This window comes from Garra rufa, chromosome 21, assembly GCF_049309525.1.
Source record: "Garra rufa chromosome 21, GarRuf1.0, whole genome shotgun sequence".
Lineage (NCBI taxonomy): Eukaryota > Metazoa > Chordata > Actinopteri > Cypriniformes > Cyprinidae > Garra > Garra rufa.
The window spans coordinates 10,963,623-10,976,731 of NC_133381.1; the positions used below are offsets into that span (position 1 = coordinate 10,963,623).

At 34.2% G+C, this 13,109-nt stretch overlaps 1 protein-coding gene across 1 annotated transcript; it reads left to right on the forward strand.

Moving 5' to 3' along the window:
* Nucleotides 1–456: 456 nt before the first annotated feature.
* gch1 (GTP cyclohydrolase 1) lies at nucleotides 457–12,669 on the forward strand. The gene is made up of 3 exons (XM_073827460.1): nucleotides 457–929; nucleotides 6,935–7,044; nucleotides 12,588–12,669. Exons 1-3 carry the CDS (start codon nucleotides 572–574, stop codon nucleotides 12,645–12,647), a joined length of 528 nt encoding a protein of 175 aa, XP_073683561.1. The 5' UTR covers nucleotides 457–571; the 3' UTR covers nucleotides 12,648–12,669.
* Nucleotides 12,670–13,109: the final 440 nt, after the last annotated feature.

Sequence of the window (13,109 nt, forward strand, 5' to 3'; positions counted from 1 at the left end):
GCAATGTTGCTTGCACACCAGTGATGTAATGAAGGGCATCCTTCAAATGTGAATTGAATGGTTTTCTGATGTTAATCTGAGGTCACTGAACTTTGATTTTGCAACTGCACAGACATGAAATGAAACTGATTTGAGCTGACAAGTTACCAGCTGTACAACCTCTTGATTGCATGGTGCGTTTCGCTGAAAAAATACTGCTTTTATTTTTAATCACAAGAATAGAATCACCCAAAGGTCTTGTCAATCCCCTTAGGTGGTTTGATCTGCCCCAAGACATCACTTTAATGTGAATAAGAGATGTCATCCTCTTACTAGATACAGGTGGCCTGACGCAAGCACGTCTCTCGACCAATAGGAATCTGGCTCCGTGACGCGGACGCGCCCGGCGACCAATAGGAACGCTCACGGATTAGCCAATGTTTATAAAACCTCCGACTGTCCCTGCGACTGCGAGAGCGCTGAGTTTGACAAGAATATAACAATCGTTTAACTTCACACAAGTTTGTCCGTTACACCTTAAACTGCACTAAAACCGACTTTGAGGACCCCAAGCTGTCACTTTGAGGCAACCATGGAACGCTCCAAACAGAAACAAATGAATCAAAATGAAAATGAAACAGATGCCGCGGTCAATGGACACTTTGACGGACGGGTAAAGATTCCCGGATGGAGCGCCGGTGGTGGTGGTGGTGCCGCTGGGAACCCGAGCTCCACCGTGCCGTCCTCCAGCGTGATGGAGAGCTGGAGGGAAGAACGCACTCGCAGTCTGGAAGACAATGAAATGAGCCTGCCGAGCATCGCCGCGGCTTATACCACTATCCTCAGGGGTCTCGGGGAAGATCCGCAGCGGCAGGGGCTCCTCAAAACTCCGTGGAGAGCCGCCACTGCCATGCAGTTCTTCACCAAGGGCTATCAGGAAAAAATCATCGGTGAGTTGCTTAAATGTTTGACAGCTGATAAGGCGTGTTTATTTATGTTATTAGTGTGTTAAATGGATTTACATTTTTTTAAAAACATCATTCAGTAGCTTTTTCCCCCTCAAGATATTCTGACAGATATGTTCTGTCTCTGAAAAACTTTCTAAGCGAATCAAAGTAGACATGCTATAAAACGTTTTTTTTTTAAAGTTAACTTAATGGTTTACAGCATTTTACCGGTTTATAACAGTTTTATGTGCGTTCATAGAGACATTCTTGGTTTGTAAAAGTTGTAGTTGATTGAAAAATGAAAAAACATATCATCATTTGTGACCCTGGACCACAAAACCAGTCATAAGTGTCAATTTGTTCGAAACTGAGATTTATACATCTTCTGAAAGCTGAATAAATAGATTTTCCATTGATATATGGTTGGATGCAACTGTTTGAAAATTTGGAATCTGAAGGTGCAAAATGAAATGGAAAAAGTACTCTGAAAATCGACTTTAAAGTTGTCGAAATGATGTTCTTAATGCATGTTACTTAACAAAAATTAAGTTTTGATATATTTTGTACATTTTCTACCGTAAATATATTCATGGAACATTGTCTTAATATCCTAAGGATTTTTGGCATAAAAGAAAAATAATTTTGTCCCATACAATGTATTGTTGGCTATTTCTACAAAGACTGGATACCCTGAATTTGTGGTCCAGGGTCACATTTTACATTCTTGGGTTCAAAAAGATAGAACACCAGGCAATGGGACACAAAGTAGGGTTGCAAAAGTTGTAGTTTATTCAAAAGTGAAAATTCTATCATCATGTATTTATCCAAACTTGTATGAATTTATTATGTGAAACACAAAGAGAGACTTTCTGAAGAACGTCTTGGTCTGTCCAGTACTGACAATGAAGATCAAGCCTCAAAAATGACTCAAAATCACCTTAAAATGGTCCGAATGACCCCAGAGAACTATATCCCAAGTATTCGCCGTTTGATAGTGATCGTGTGAGGCTGATATTTAAGTTTTTATTCACAAAAATATTGTCATATTCCAGAGAAGCTTGAGGAATGAATGAATCATTGTTTCAGATTCAGATTTGTCAGATTTTTATTAGGTTGAGCTAAAAATGGTCTGAATGATTTACTGATCTGGATTTAGTCATGGTTAACATGGTTAGTGAATAACTTAAATGCTAGTTGACTATCAGTGAAAACTTGGGTCTGTAACAAAACTTTCATATGTCATCAGAAGACTTGGAAAAATGCACAAATTGTGTCTAACACTTTTATAGTGAAATCTAATGTTTATATCAACGTCATTACATTGAAATTCAAAGATCGACTTGTGATTGTGAAAATATATAACATGATTTTAAAGAACGCCCTGGTCGATCTTTGAATTTCAATGTAATGATGTTGATATAAACATTAGATTTCACTATAAAAGTGTGTATATATATATATATATTCAACATACTCTCATGGCAAAATTGGTAATTGGTGGAAATTTTCGGATCTCGTTACACCCCTCCGGTAGTTAGGTTTAAGGGTGAACCATCATGTTTTTTTTCTCTCTAAAAATCATACTTGCATGTAAATCACATCATGTGATTTCATCAAATACATTTTCTCATGAGACCGGGTTGGTGTTTTGGAGCTGTTTTGATTAATTATGGCACAGAGATTTTTATAGCCCACAAGTCATTCATCCTTTTCAAATGCATTTCGGGTTAAAAGTATTTCCTCATGCCCTTCCATATGCCATCATTTTGATTAACTGGCTCAACAGGTACTCCACCTCAAAGCGTAGGTTTATCTTGCACAATTGTTTTATTGGTCACTTTCAGGCTGTTGTCTAAGTGGTTGAGCCAGGGTGCTGCCCACCAACAACATCCCCACATAGCAAACAGCACATCTGGACTTGGTTTATGTAGCATTTTTAGGGCCCATGCATATGGAATGTATTAATGTTGCTTTTCTACCCCCAAAAACTCCTTGTTAAAACTTGACTGCCCTCAATGACCTAATAGCACCAATACGGTCCATGGTTCACAGATGGTATAACATGCAGTGTCATGGTGAAGCGTGCATTTGATAAGACATTTCTAGAGGAAGGTCTTTGTCTTTCTTTAATGGGATTGGCTGACGTTTGCACCACCCCTGCAGTTTCTTAAATTGTTCTGAAGTAGTAAAGTTGTATGTCTTCCACAGAAAGACATTTGAAGTGTTGGAGGCAGAAAACAGTTTGGGGGTCTCAGTGGGTTTGTTGTGAGGCTGTGCTGCATTTTTGCATTTTTATGGGTGGTGGTTGACTCATGAGGTAATGCCTCAAGGAAGCTGTTGGTACATAGTAAGTGCTTGGATTGATGAAGGCCTGCCTCTATCTCACTTGATGTCAAAGTATATTCATATCTGGGTTATAATTGTTTCAGCTAGGGGTCAAATCTAGATCTAGATACTTTTTGAAGCTATTTGGCATTTAGTATTTATCTCTTTCTCAGTTTTTCAGTAATTCCGAACAGTAATTTAAGAAAAATAGGTTTAAAATGTTTATGTAAAGCAGTTTAAAATAATTCAGTATTGGTTTTTACACTTACTGAACACAGGGGAAAAATAATATTAATAGTAATAAAAAAAATAGATATACACCAATACAACAATAAGCATTAAGCATCAAAGTTTACTTACATATATTTTACTAAAACATTTTAATATATCAAATTGGTTTACAACACACAGGTTAGGAATATCAATTCATAACCTAAGTGTAACTAGAAGACGATGAGCCTAATTTTAATTTTGGTCTGTAACACACACGAAACTATCATATGACATGAGAAGACTTTGAAAATAACAGACAAATCATATGGGCTTGACAGCATTTTTACATAAATATTAATTGTGGAAAAGATCAACCAGGACATACAAAATACAAGAAAAATCTGGTTTAAAAAATCAGGTTGAAAATAAACAAATAAATAAATATAATTATTGTTATTATTATCACATGAAAAGTACTTGTGAAAAAGATAAAGCAGGACATTCAAAAATACAAGAAAAATCTGGTCGAAAAATCAGGTTGAAACTAACTGTAATGAATAAATATTATTATTATTATTATTATTATTATTATTATTATTATTATTATTATTAATATTACATGGAAATTAATTGTGGAAAAGATCGACCAGGACATTTAAAATACAAGAAAAATATAGTTTAAAAATAAGGTGGAAAATAAATAAATAAATAAATAAATACATAAATATTATTATTATTGTTATTATTATTATTATTATTATCATCACATGGAAATTAATTGTGGAAAAGATCAAGCAGGACATTCTAAAATGCAAGAAAAATCAGTTCGAAAAATCAGATTGAAACTAACTGAAATAAATATATATATATATTTTTATTATTATTATTACATGGAAATTAATTGTTGAAAAGATTGACCAGGACATTTAAAATACAAGAAAAATTGTTTAAAAAATTAGGCTGAAACTAACTGGGAAAAAAAAAAAAAGATTTATTTATTATTATTACTAAATTACTGTGGGACATTCAAAATACAAGAAAAATCTGGTTTAAAAAATCAGGTTGAAACTAATTTAAATAAAAAAATATATTATTATTATTATTATTATTATTATTATTATTATTATTATTATTACAAGGAAATTCATTGTGACAAAGATCAGCTAGGACATTTAAAATACAAGAAAAATCTGATTTAAAAAACTAACTGAAATAATTATTATTACATGGAAATTAATTGTGAAAAAGATCAAGCAGGACATTTAAAATACAAGACAAATTTAGGTTAAAACGAACTAGCTAATGTTATTATTACATGGAAATTAAATGGGGAAAGGATTGACCATGTTTACTTGTATAATATTTAAGTACGTCTAAATGTGATCATGCAAACGAATAGCTTTTTTGTTACAATTTTTGAATCATTTTACCATTATGGGATTTAAAAAGGATGCTTATGAAACATTTATCTTAATGCTCAGTTTCTAATGCATCACAGACACTGATGAAGGAAGGAAGTATTGTGAAATGAAAGAATTATTCTGATATCATTATAATGCATTATACCATTATGTTCCTTATAGTTTATGGTTTTGTTTCGGTTTCACGTCACATGCAGCCATTCAAGATCATAGATACAAGTGATATTACTCAATTTACAGCGTTTAAGCAGCTCAGTTTGGTCTCTTTTCTGCATTGCCCATCATTACGCTCCATTGCCCCCTGCCCCCACCGGCTGGATGGATGCCTGTCTCTTATTTAAGCGATGGAGAACAAGCCAAGCCCTCAGCAGCAGTAACATTACCCTTAACCAGAGCTCTGCTGGTCCACATCTTCACAATTCAATGGGTTTCTATGGTTACTTATTGTATTCCAAGTGTGTATTTGCTTAGTGTGTAAGCAAGTTTGTGTTTAATTGAGTGTCTGACGGTGGCACCGAGGCTGAAAGATGACTTGAGGGAGATGCTGATTTGATTTCCTGTTCTTTTCTGTCGCTGCCACCGTCATACGTGAGACCTTTCCGTGTGTTGTTCCTGCATTTGAAAGCGACTGTTTGTTTAGGACGAGCCTGATGACAGTTCTCTCGTAACAGCTGCTGCCCTCAGGTTAGATTCGACAGAGACGGTCTGACGCTCAGATCAGCTGCAGCATTTACACAACGCTGCATGCATATATAGTCTGCTCGCTTTCTGAAAAGCACGCTGGTGAAGTGAGCAGAATCTGTCTAAATATTAACAAAAGTCTTTCCTATTCTGGGAAGCATGAGACAAAATCGGAAGAACTTGTTAAATCACCTTTATGAGGGATACTATCAGTTTGACAATGGTGTTTGCTTAACTTTTAAAACTATTGCTTATAATCATTTTTAACAAACCCTTAACCTTTAGTTGAACTTTAGCATGTTGTTTGTCCAGAACTTTCTTTTTCTACAGAAATGAATTTTACCTCAAATAATGTACATTTATAAGTCTAATAACTTGGATAATTGCGTTGTATATCATTAATAAATGTATAATAATATATATAATAATATTTAAATAATTTATTATATAAGCAAATTTTATAATATAGAATTATTGTAATTTGAAATTTTATATTTTATGCAATCCCATTTTTCTTCATTAAAATGTATTATTAAAAATATTTAATAAAATGTTATATATAATGTTCATATTTATAAAATTAAAAAACAACTATCTATATATATATATATATATATAATTTTTTTTTTACACATTTAAGAATAGAAGTGATATATGTGAAAGTGAAATGATATAGAATTTTTTAAATGTTCATATTTTATACTGTTCCAATTTGTATTTTTAAATAAAATCTAATCTATATCTAATATATATCTAATATATAATATAATTTATATAATGAAATATTTTATATAATTTTCATATTTAATACAATAATTTACATTTTTATACAATTTTAAACATTTAATACATTTTATACAATTCCGTTTTTCATTTAAAAAAAAAAAATAATATATTTATATAAAAATCTATAAAGATATTTTCTTTGTTGATAGGATCTAGTGTTGTGATACCTGTTGGACGCACCTGTTGCTGAAGTGATCATAGACCTAAAACAGTATGAAAATTGAAAATTGATTGCTTTCTGCCCTTAAACAGTGACTACACAAAAGTGGCCACAACACATATAACAGTCAGATCTCAACAAGACCCTGAAGCCCCACCATCAATTTGCCATGTTTCCACGGAAACCTTCCCCGAGATAGGCGGCCAGGAAATTAAAAAGCCCCACAAGAAAAGACAGTGCGTTTCAACTAGATAAAACAGGATATGTTTGAACAATGATATGAGCTAAGAGAAATGACACGGGGCCACAACAGGAAGAACGTACGGGGTGAAATATAATGATTTCATGATGTCATCAGGTGTCATATCAGTCACAGTGACCAGTTTTTGATCTTCTTGATTTGTTGTTGTGCCTCCTTGCAGATGTCCTGAATGACGCAATCTTTGATGAAGACCATGATGAGATGGTGATCGTGAAGGATATTGACATGTTTTCCATGTGTGAACATCATTTAGTTCCCATTTTTGGCCGGGTAAGACTAATCCTTTACCCTCATTACCAGCAATATTCATATGTCACCCTTGCAATGCAGTTTTTCAATGACCATGACCAAACCTTTATGGTGTATACATTACCAGTCAAAAGTTTTTATATAGTAAGGATTTTAATGTTTTTTAAAGAAGTCTCTTCTACTCACCAAGCCCGCATTTATTTGATCCAAAATACAGCAAAAGCTGTAATATTGTGAAATATTTTTACTATTTAAAATAACTGCTTTCTTTTTAAATATATTTTAAAATAATTTATTCCTGTGATTTTCATTTTCACATAATTACTCCAGTCTTCAGCGTCACATGATCCTTCAGAAAGCATTATATATATATATATATATATATATATATATATATATATATATAAATGTAAATATACATTTATTATTATTATTATTACCTTAAAATTGTTTTTATTTTAAAATGCATTTATCCATAGTTTTTATTTTATTAGTTTTATTATATATATATATATATATATATATATAATTAAAAGAAAATATTTAATTTAAAAATATTTTTCAGTTCATAATTTTCCATTTTTTTTAAGTGCATTTATTATTACTTTTTATTTTATAAGTTATTTTTTATTTATTTATTATCTAGGCCATATTTCACCCCTAAATCAAAAGTACGGTACAATATCTATAGAAATTATAGAATGTAATTTACATTCTATAATTTGTATAGTTATTGTACTTTAATTTATATATATATATATATATATATATATATATATATATATATATTTAATTTAATCTATATATAGGCTGTATATTTTTCATATTGTGACAATATTTTTTATGAAACCTATTGTAATGCAAAAAATCCTATTCTCATTACTATAATGTGGTATATTATTAAAATTTATATTTTTAAAGTATCGCTGCTCAGATTAGTGTTTTAAGTCAATGCATGCTGACTTTGATTAGGATGATTTTGATTAATGAATTACATTAATGAGGATTTGGTGGTAAATGTGCTTAATCTTCATGTAAATAAGATTTTAAAAAAGTGGCTTACTTTTCTTTCTTTGTTTTGTTTTGTTTTTTCTTTTTTTTAAGTAAACATGTCTTGTGATTGTGGGGTAAAATACGCCCTATAAATTTCTTTATACGGCGACTTTCTGTTTTCTGATGCACCTGGAAAAAAATAAAAATAAAGTTGGTATGTAATCTGTCAATAACCAAGTTAAATAGCCATAATTAAATCTAGAAGGTAACAAGGACAAGCTAGAATATCGGATCTGCGATCCACTCCAAAACAATGGCCACTCTTAATCCTCTAGGTTTGACATTTAGTACCTCCCTCCAGCTCATAGCACCGCAGGTGTCTGCCATTTAAGACAAAAGAGACACCGTCGATCCTTTCATGGCATAAATGGCTGCTGATGATAGACTGAGCCATTGATCAAGTGCACAGAATGTTTTTTTTCCACCACTTGCAATTTTGTTTGTCAGATGCTGCTGGAGGGCCGTCGTTTCCGCTGCGTCCCCCGCTGATAGCTCCCTGTCGTCATCGGCACGGCCCCTTATCCCTTCTCATCTATTTACCTCGCCACTCGCCGCATCTGCAACAAGATAATGACTCACCAATTTCTTTTCTTTCAGAGAGGCGTGCGCCTGTTCCCTTTCATTTTTGGCCCTCTTGTTTGCGCTTCAGCGTCCACCATCTTCATGATTGTCTGCACAACACTCTTAGTGTCTATCACGAACACTGAGCCGAACAGGTGCGCTTTCTTTTAAACGCATCTACCGTATAGCCGCCACACGTCTTACCTGCTGGTCTAAAATGGATTAAGCTGCAACAAGCGCTTTGCTCATTTCCCAGGTGCTCTGTAGTTGTTGGTAAAGTTCAATTGAAGCTTTTGAAGAATGTCGAGTGGAGTTTGGCGGCCCTGAAAGAGGGCCATGAGGGCTCAGTGACATGATTATCGTATCAGAACAGAGCAGAAGAGGGGAAAAAAGAAAATCCTCTCATGTCTGTTGATGCTGCCCTTTCTCTGGGCTGGTTTATTAAATTGTTGTGACATTTGAGTTGGACGGCAGAGAGGAGGTTAGGTTGGGGGCTGTCAGATGTGCAGTCACTTCCGAGCATATGCACAAATATGGCTCTCTGCGTTTTTAAAGGGATAGTTCACCCAAAAAGGAAAATTAGATTTTTATCCCCCAGGGCATCCAAGATGTAGGTGACTTTGTTTCTTCAGTAGACACAAACGAAGATTTTTAACTTAAACCGTTGCGGTCTGTCAGTCATATAATGGCAGTCAATGGGACCCACAGCTTTGAGAGTCAAAAAAGCATACACGGACAAAACCAAATTAAAGTGCCCCTATTATGCCATTTTAAAGGTAGTTAATATTGTTGTAATAGTCTCTTAAAACAGGTTTACATGTATGCAAGTTCAAAAAACACTTCAGTTTTCTCCAAAATTAGATTTATTTTTACCCCGTTTCTAAATGATTCCTAAACGACTCGTGTGAAGCAGTTCGAAGAATCAGTCTCTCTAAACCCCTCCTTTCAGTGAGCCCTCACTGCTGTGATTGGTCAGATGGTGCAGTCCTTTTGGATTGGTCTACCGCTACAGCGCAAAAACGAAACGCCCATTGGCATAACTGAATGACAGCTGCGGAGACCTGTTAATGCATAGAAAAGATAGCCTCGATTTTACCCTATCAATTCGAGCCGGAGTCTGACGATGAAACGGTTGAAGTGTCACATCGACAAGAAACTGTTTTGCAAGCACGACTGGAGCAGGACGTCTCTCAGTGGGTGTCATATGTTAACTGTGGAAAGTGCTTGCAATTTGCTTTTGGAAGCGAACCGGGCACACCTCTACGTTGTGAACTTCAACACTGTACAATCCATAACATTGCGTTAAGCCATCGTTTATCATTATCATTACTTAAACTAATAAGGCAGACAGACAGTCAAGCTGCATCAATCACAATTTTTAGACTACATTGCACTCACAGCTGAACAACAGAACTACAGAAACGCAAGTTCGCCGGTTACCAAGACATGTGCGGGGTTGTTACACACCATAACGTACACAAAGACGTATTTTGAACGATCGCTAGAAAATACAATCATCAATTATTAATCATACTTACAGGTAGAAGTTCAGAGGAGCAAGCCGGTCCAAATAAACTGGGCACTGATCCATTTTTTAAAACCAAGCGTTTGGTGAATCCCGCGTTGTAACGTTACTCCCCAAGATTGGAAAAGCAGTCATCAGTAAAATGACGCGAACACAAAACAAGATTGGAATTGGACTGCTGAGGTGTTGAAAAAATTAATGTTAACCACTCATTCTTGGTAGTTTCATCTTTCGGAAGGGCATATAAAACAAATTCACTCTCACAGCGCAGGGCGTCTTCTTGACATGATGTAATCCACGTGAAAATGGTAGGCCTACTGTTTGTGGGCGGGCAAGTTGTTCGCGAAATTGAACGTGGGCGGACATTACGCAAATGTGTAGCTCGTGACGTGTGGCCGTTACAGAAAAAAGATTCGAATTGCTGACGACTCGTTTAGGCGAATGTGAGCCGACTCTTTTTTTTGTTAGACAAAAACTTTATTTATAGTGCACTGTCGGCGTCACAACTTTGCAGATAGTTTATGTTCACATACAGCTACATGACACACTACATGAAATATCATATTTGAAAAGGCATAATAGGGGCACTTTAAAGCCTGCAGCTTGTGACAATACATTGAGGTCTTAACACATGAAACAATTGGTCTGTACAAGAAACTGTACTAGTATTTACTTTAGTTTTTACCTCTGACCCATCACAATGTCCTGAGTGCGTTTACAACACCTGGCGCGTGATGAAGAGCAAGCAACCGTAATTTCAGGCGATCAGGCGCAAAAGTTGGGAGTCTGTGAAAAGTCAACACTTCGGATGAGTTTGCGCAAGCAAATTTGTGACCCTGGACCACAAAACCAGTCATAAGGTTAAATTTGACAAAAATGAGATATATACCTCATATGAAAGCTCAATAAATAAGCTTTCTATTGATGTATGGTTTGTTAGGATAGGACACTATTTGGCTGAGATACATCTATTTGAAATCGGAAATCTGAGGATGCAAAAAAATCAAAAAGACTGAGAAATTCACCTTTAAAGTTGTCCAAATTAGGTTCTTAACAATGCATATTACAAATCAAAAATTACATTTTGATATGTTTACAGTAGGAATTTGACAAAAAATCTTCATGGAACATGAACTTTACTTAATTTCTTAATGATTTTTGGCAAAAAAAAAAAATCTAAAATTTTAACCCATGCAATGTATTTTTGGCTATTGCTACAAATATACCCCAGCGACTTAAGACTGGTTTTGTGGTCCAGGGTCACATTTAATCTTTAAGTTTTTAATTGGTTGCAACAATTATGATAAGCACAAATAATTACCATTTTGAGTAGCCGTTGTACCCACAATCTCTGTGTAAACAATGAATGACGTATACGTGCGACAGATTGCTTTACGACACTTTAAGACCTAATGCTAATATATTATATATCCATAGGATCTAATATACTGACATGCATGCAATTTTGCATGATGTATTTTTGTGAATACTCGCTAAGATGTGCATTTTCAAATAATTTTATTTGTATTTGACCATATAGTCACGCAACCGAAGCCCTATGTATAATTCGATTGACCGTTTTGGGCTTCGTCTCAGAGAGCTTACACAAAAGGTCTTTTTTTGTACAGTTTTGCAACTCTCTTTTAAATATCAAGCATGTTATGCAGTAGACCGCATATTATAACAGTCACATTACATGATTTGGCTGATTTGGATATTATTTTGGGGCTTTTAATGAGATGTGAAAGCGGCAGAGCGCACCACTTTAAAGGAACCGAATTTGGTTCAATAATCATTTTATTTCAATTATCATGCTTTCATAATCATTGGAAGCCAAAATTGAAATAAAAACTAACATTTGCACAGCCCTCAGGCCAACGTAGCTTGCTAGTGCCAGTGTCCAGTCACAGGCAAGCGTGTCTTACATGGTTGACAACCTAATTGTGACCCTGGACCACAAAACCCTTAAGTAGCACAAGTATATTTGTAGCAATAGCCAAAAATACATTGTATGGGTCAAAATTATAAATTTTTCTTTGATGCCAAAAATCATTAGGATATTAAATAAAGATCATGTTCCATAAAGATATTTAGTACATTTCCTACAGTAAATATATCAAAACTTAACTTTTGATTAGTAATAAGCATTGCTAAAAACTTTATTTGATTTTATTGCACTCTCACATTCCAGATTTTCAAACTGTTGTTTCTTGATTAAATATTGTCCTATCCTAACAAACCATTCATCAGTGGAAAGCTTTATTTAGCATTCAGATGATGTATAAATCTCAATTTAAAAAACAAATTGACCCTTATGACTAGTTTTGTGGTCCAGGGCCACAATTGTGAAATTATTGTGTTTATAATTTCCGTGTTTTGCAGTTCTGTCTTTGCATTGTCAGATAATGTGTTGTGTTTTTCACAGGTGCATATAGGTTACCTTCCAAACAAGAGGGTTCTTGGTCTGAGTAAATTAGCAAGGTAGGTAAAATGAAGGATATGCACACATATGAAGGAACGAACAGTTCCTAAAAGTGTTTGGACACTTGGGACACAAGTTAGATAACAAATACAGTCCTACATCACATTCACTATGGACATGCTCTACTAATGTTCGCATTAACTAAACTTATGCAAGATCTTCACATTTAAAATAATTTTCATTGTTTGTTATTGGGTGTGTCAATTTCAAAATTATCCCAATATGAACACAAAAACACTTTAATTCACATGTCATTCACTAATCATCTACCAATATCTGCATAGCCTTTCTTAGAATAAAAAAAAAAAGTCGTTATTTTTTTATATTATTTTCCAATTAAAATTTGTATATGGAGTCAGCATGATTAAAAAGAAAAGAAAATGGTAATTTTTATTAAAATACAACATATTTGTTAAATGTTTTACTGGAAAAGTTCTAATGCTTTCCGTCTTTAAAATAAGTTTT

Bases quoted from the DNA above. Each gene is read 5' to 3' on its own strand.
- gch1 (XM_073827460.1), top strand. From the start codon at position 572: ATGGAACGCTCCAAACAGAAACAAATGAATCAAAATGAAAATGAAACA. The intron at 930-6,934 runs GTGAGTTGCTTA...GCCTCCTTGCAG, and splicing joins CTATCAGGAAAAAATCATCG to ATGTCCTGAATGACGCAATC. The intron at 7,045-12,587 runs GTAAGACTAATC...TGTTTTTCACAG, and splicing joins TAGTTCCCATTTTTGGCCGG to GTGCATATAGGTTACCTTCC.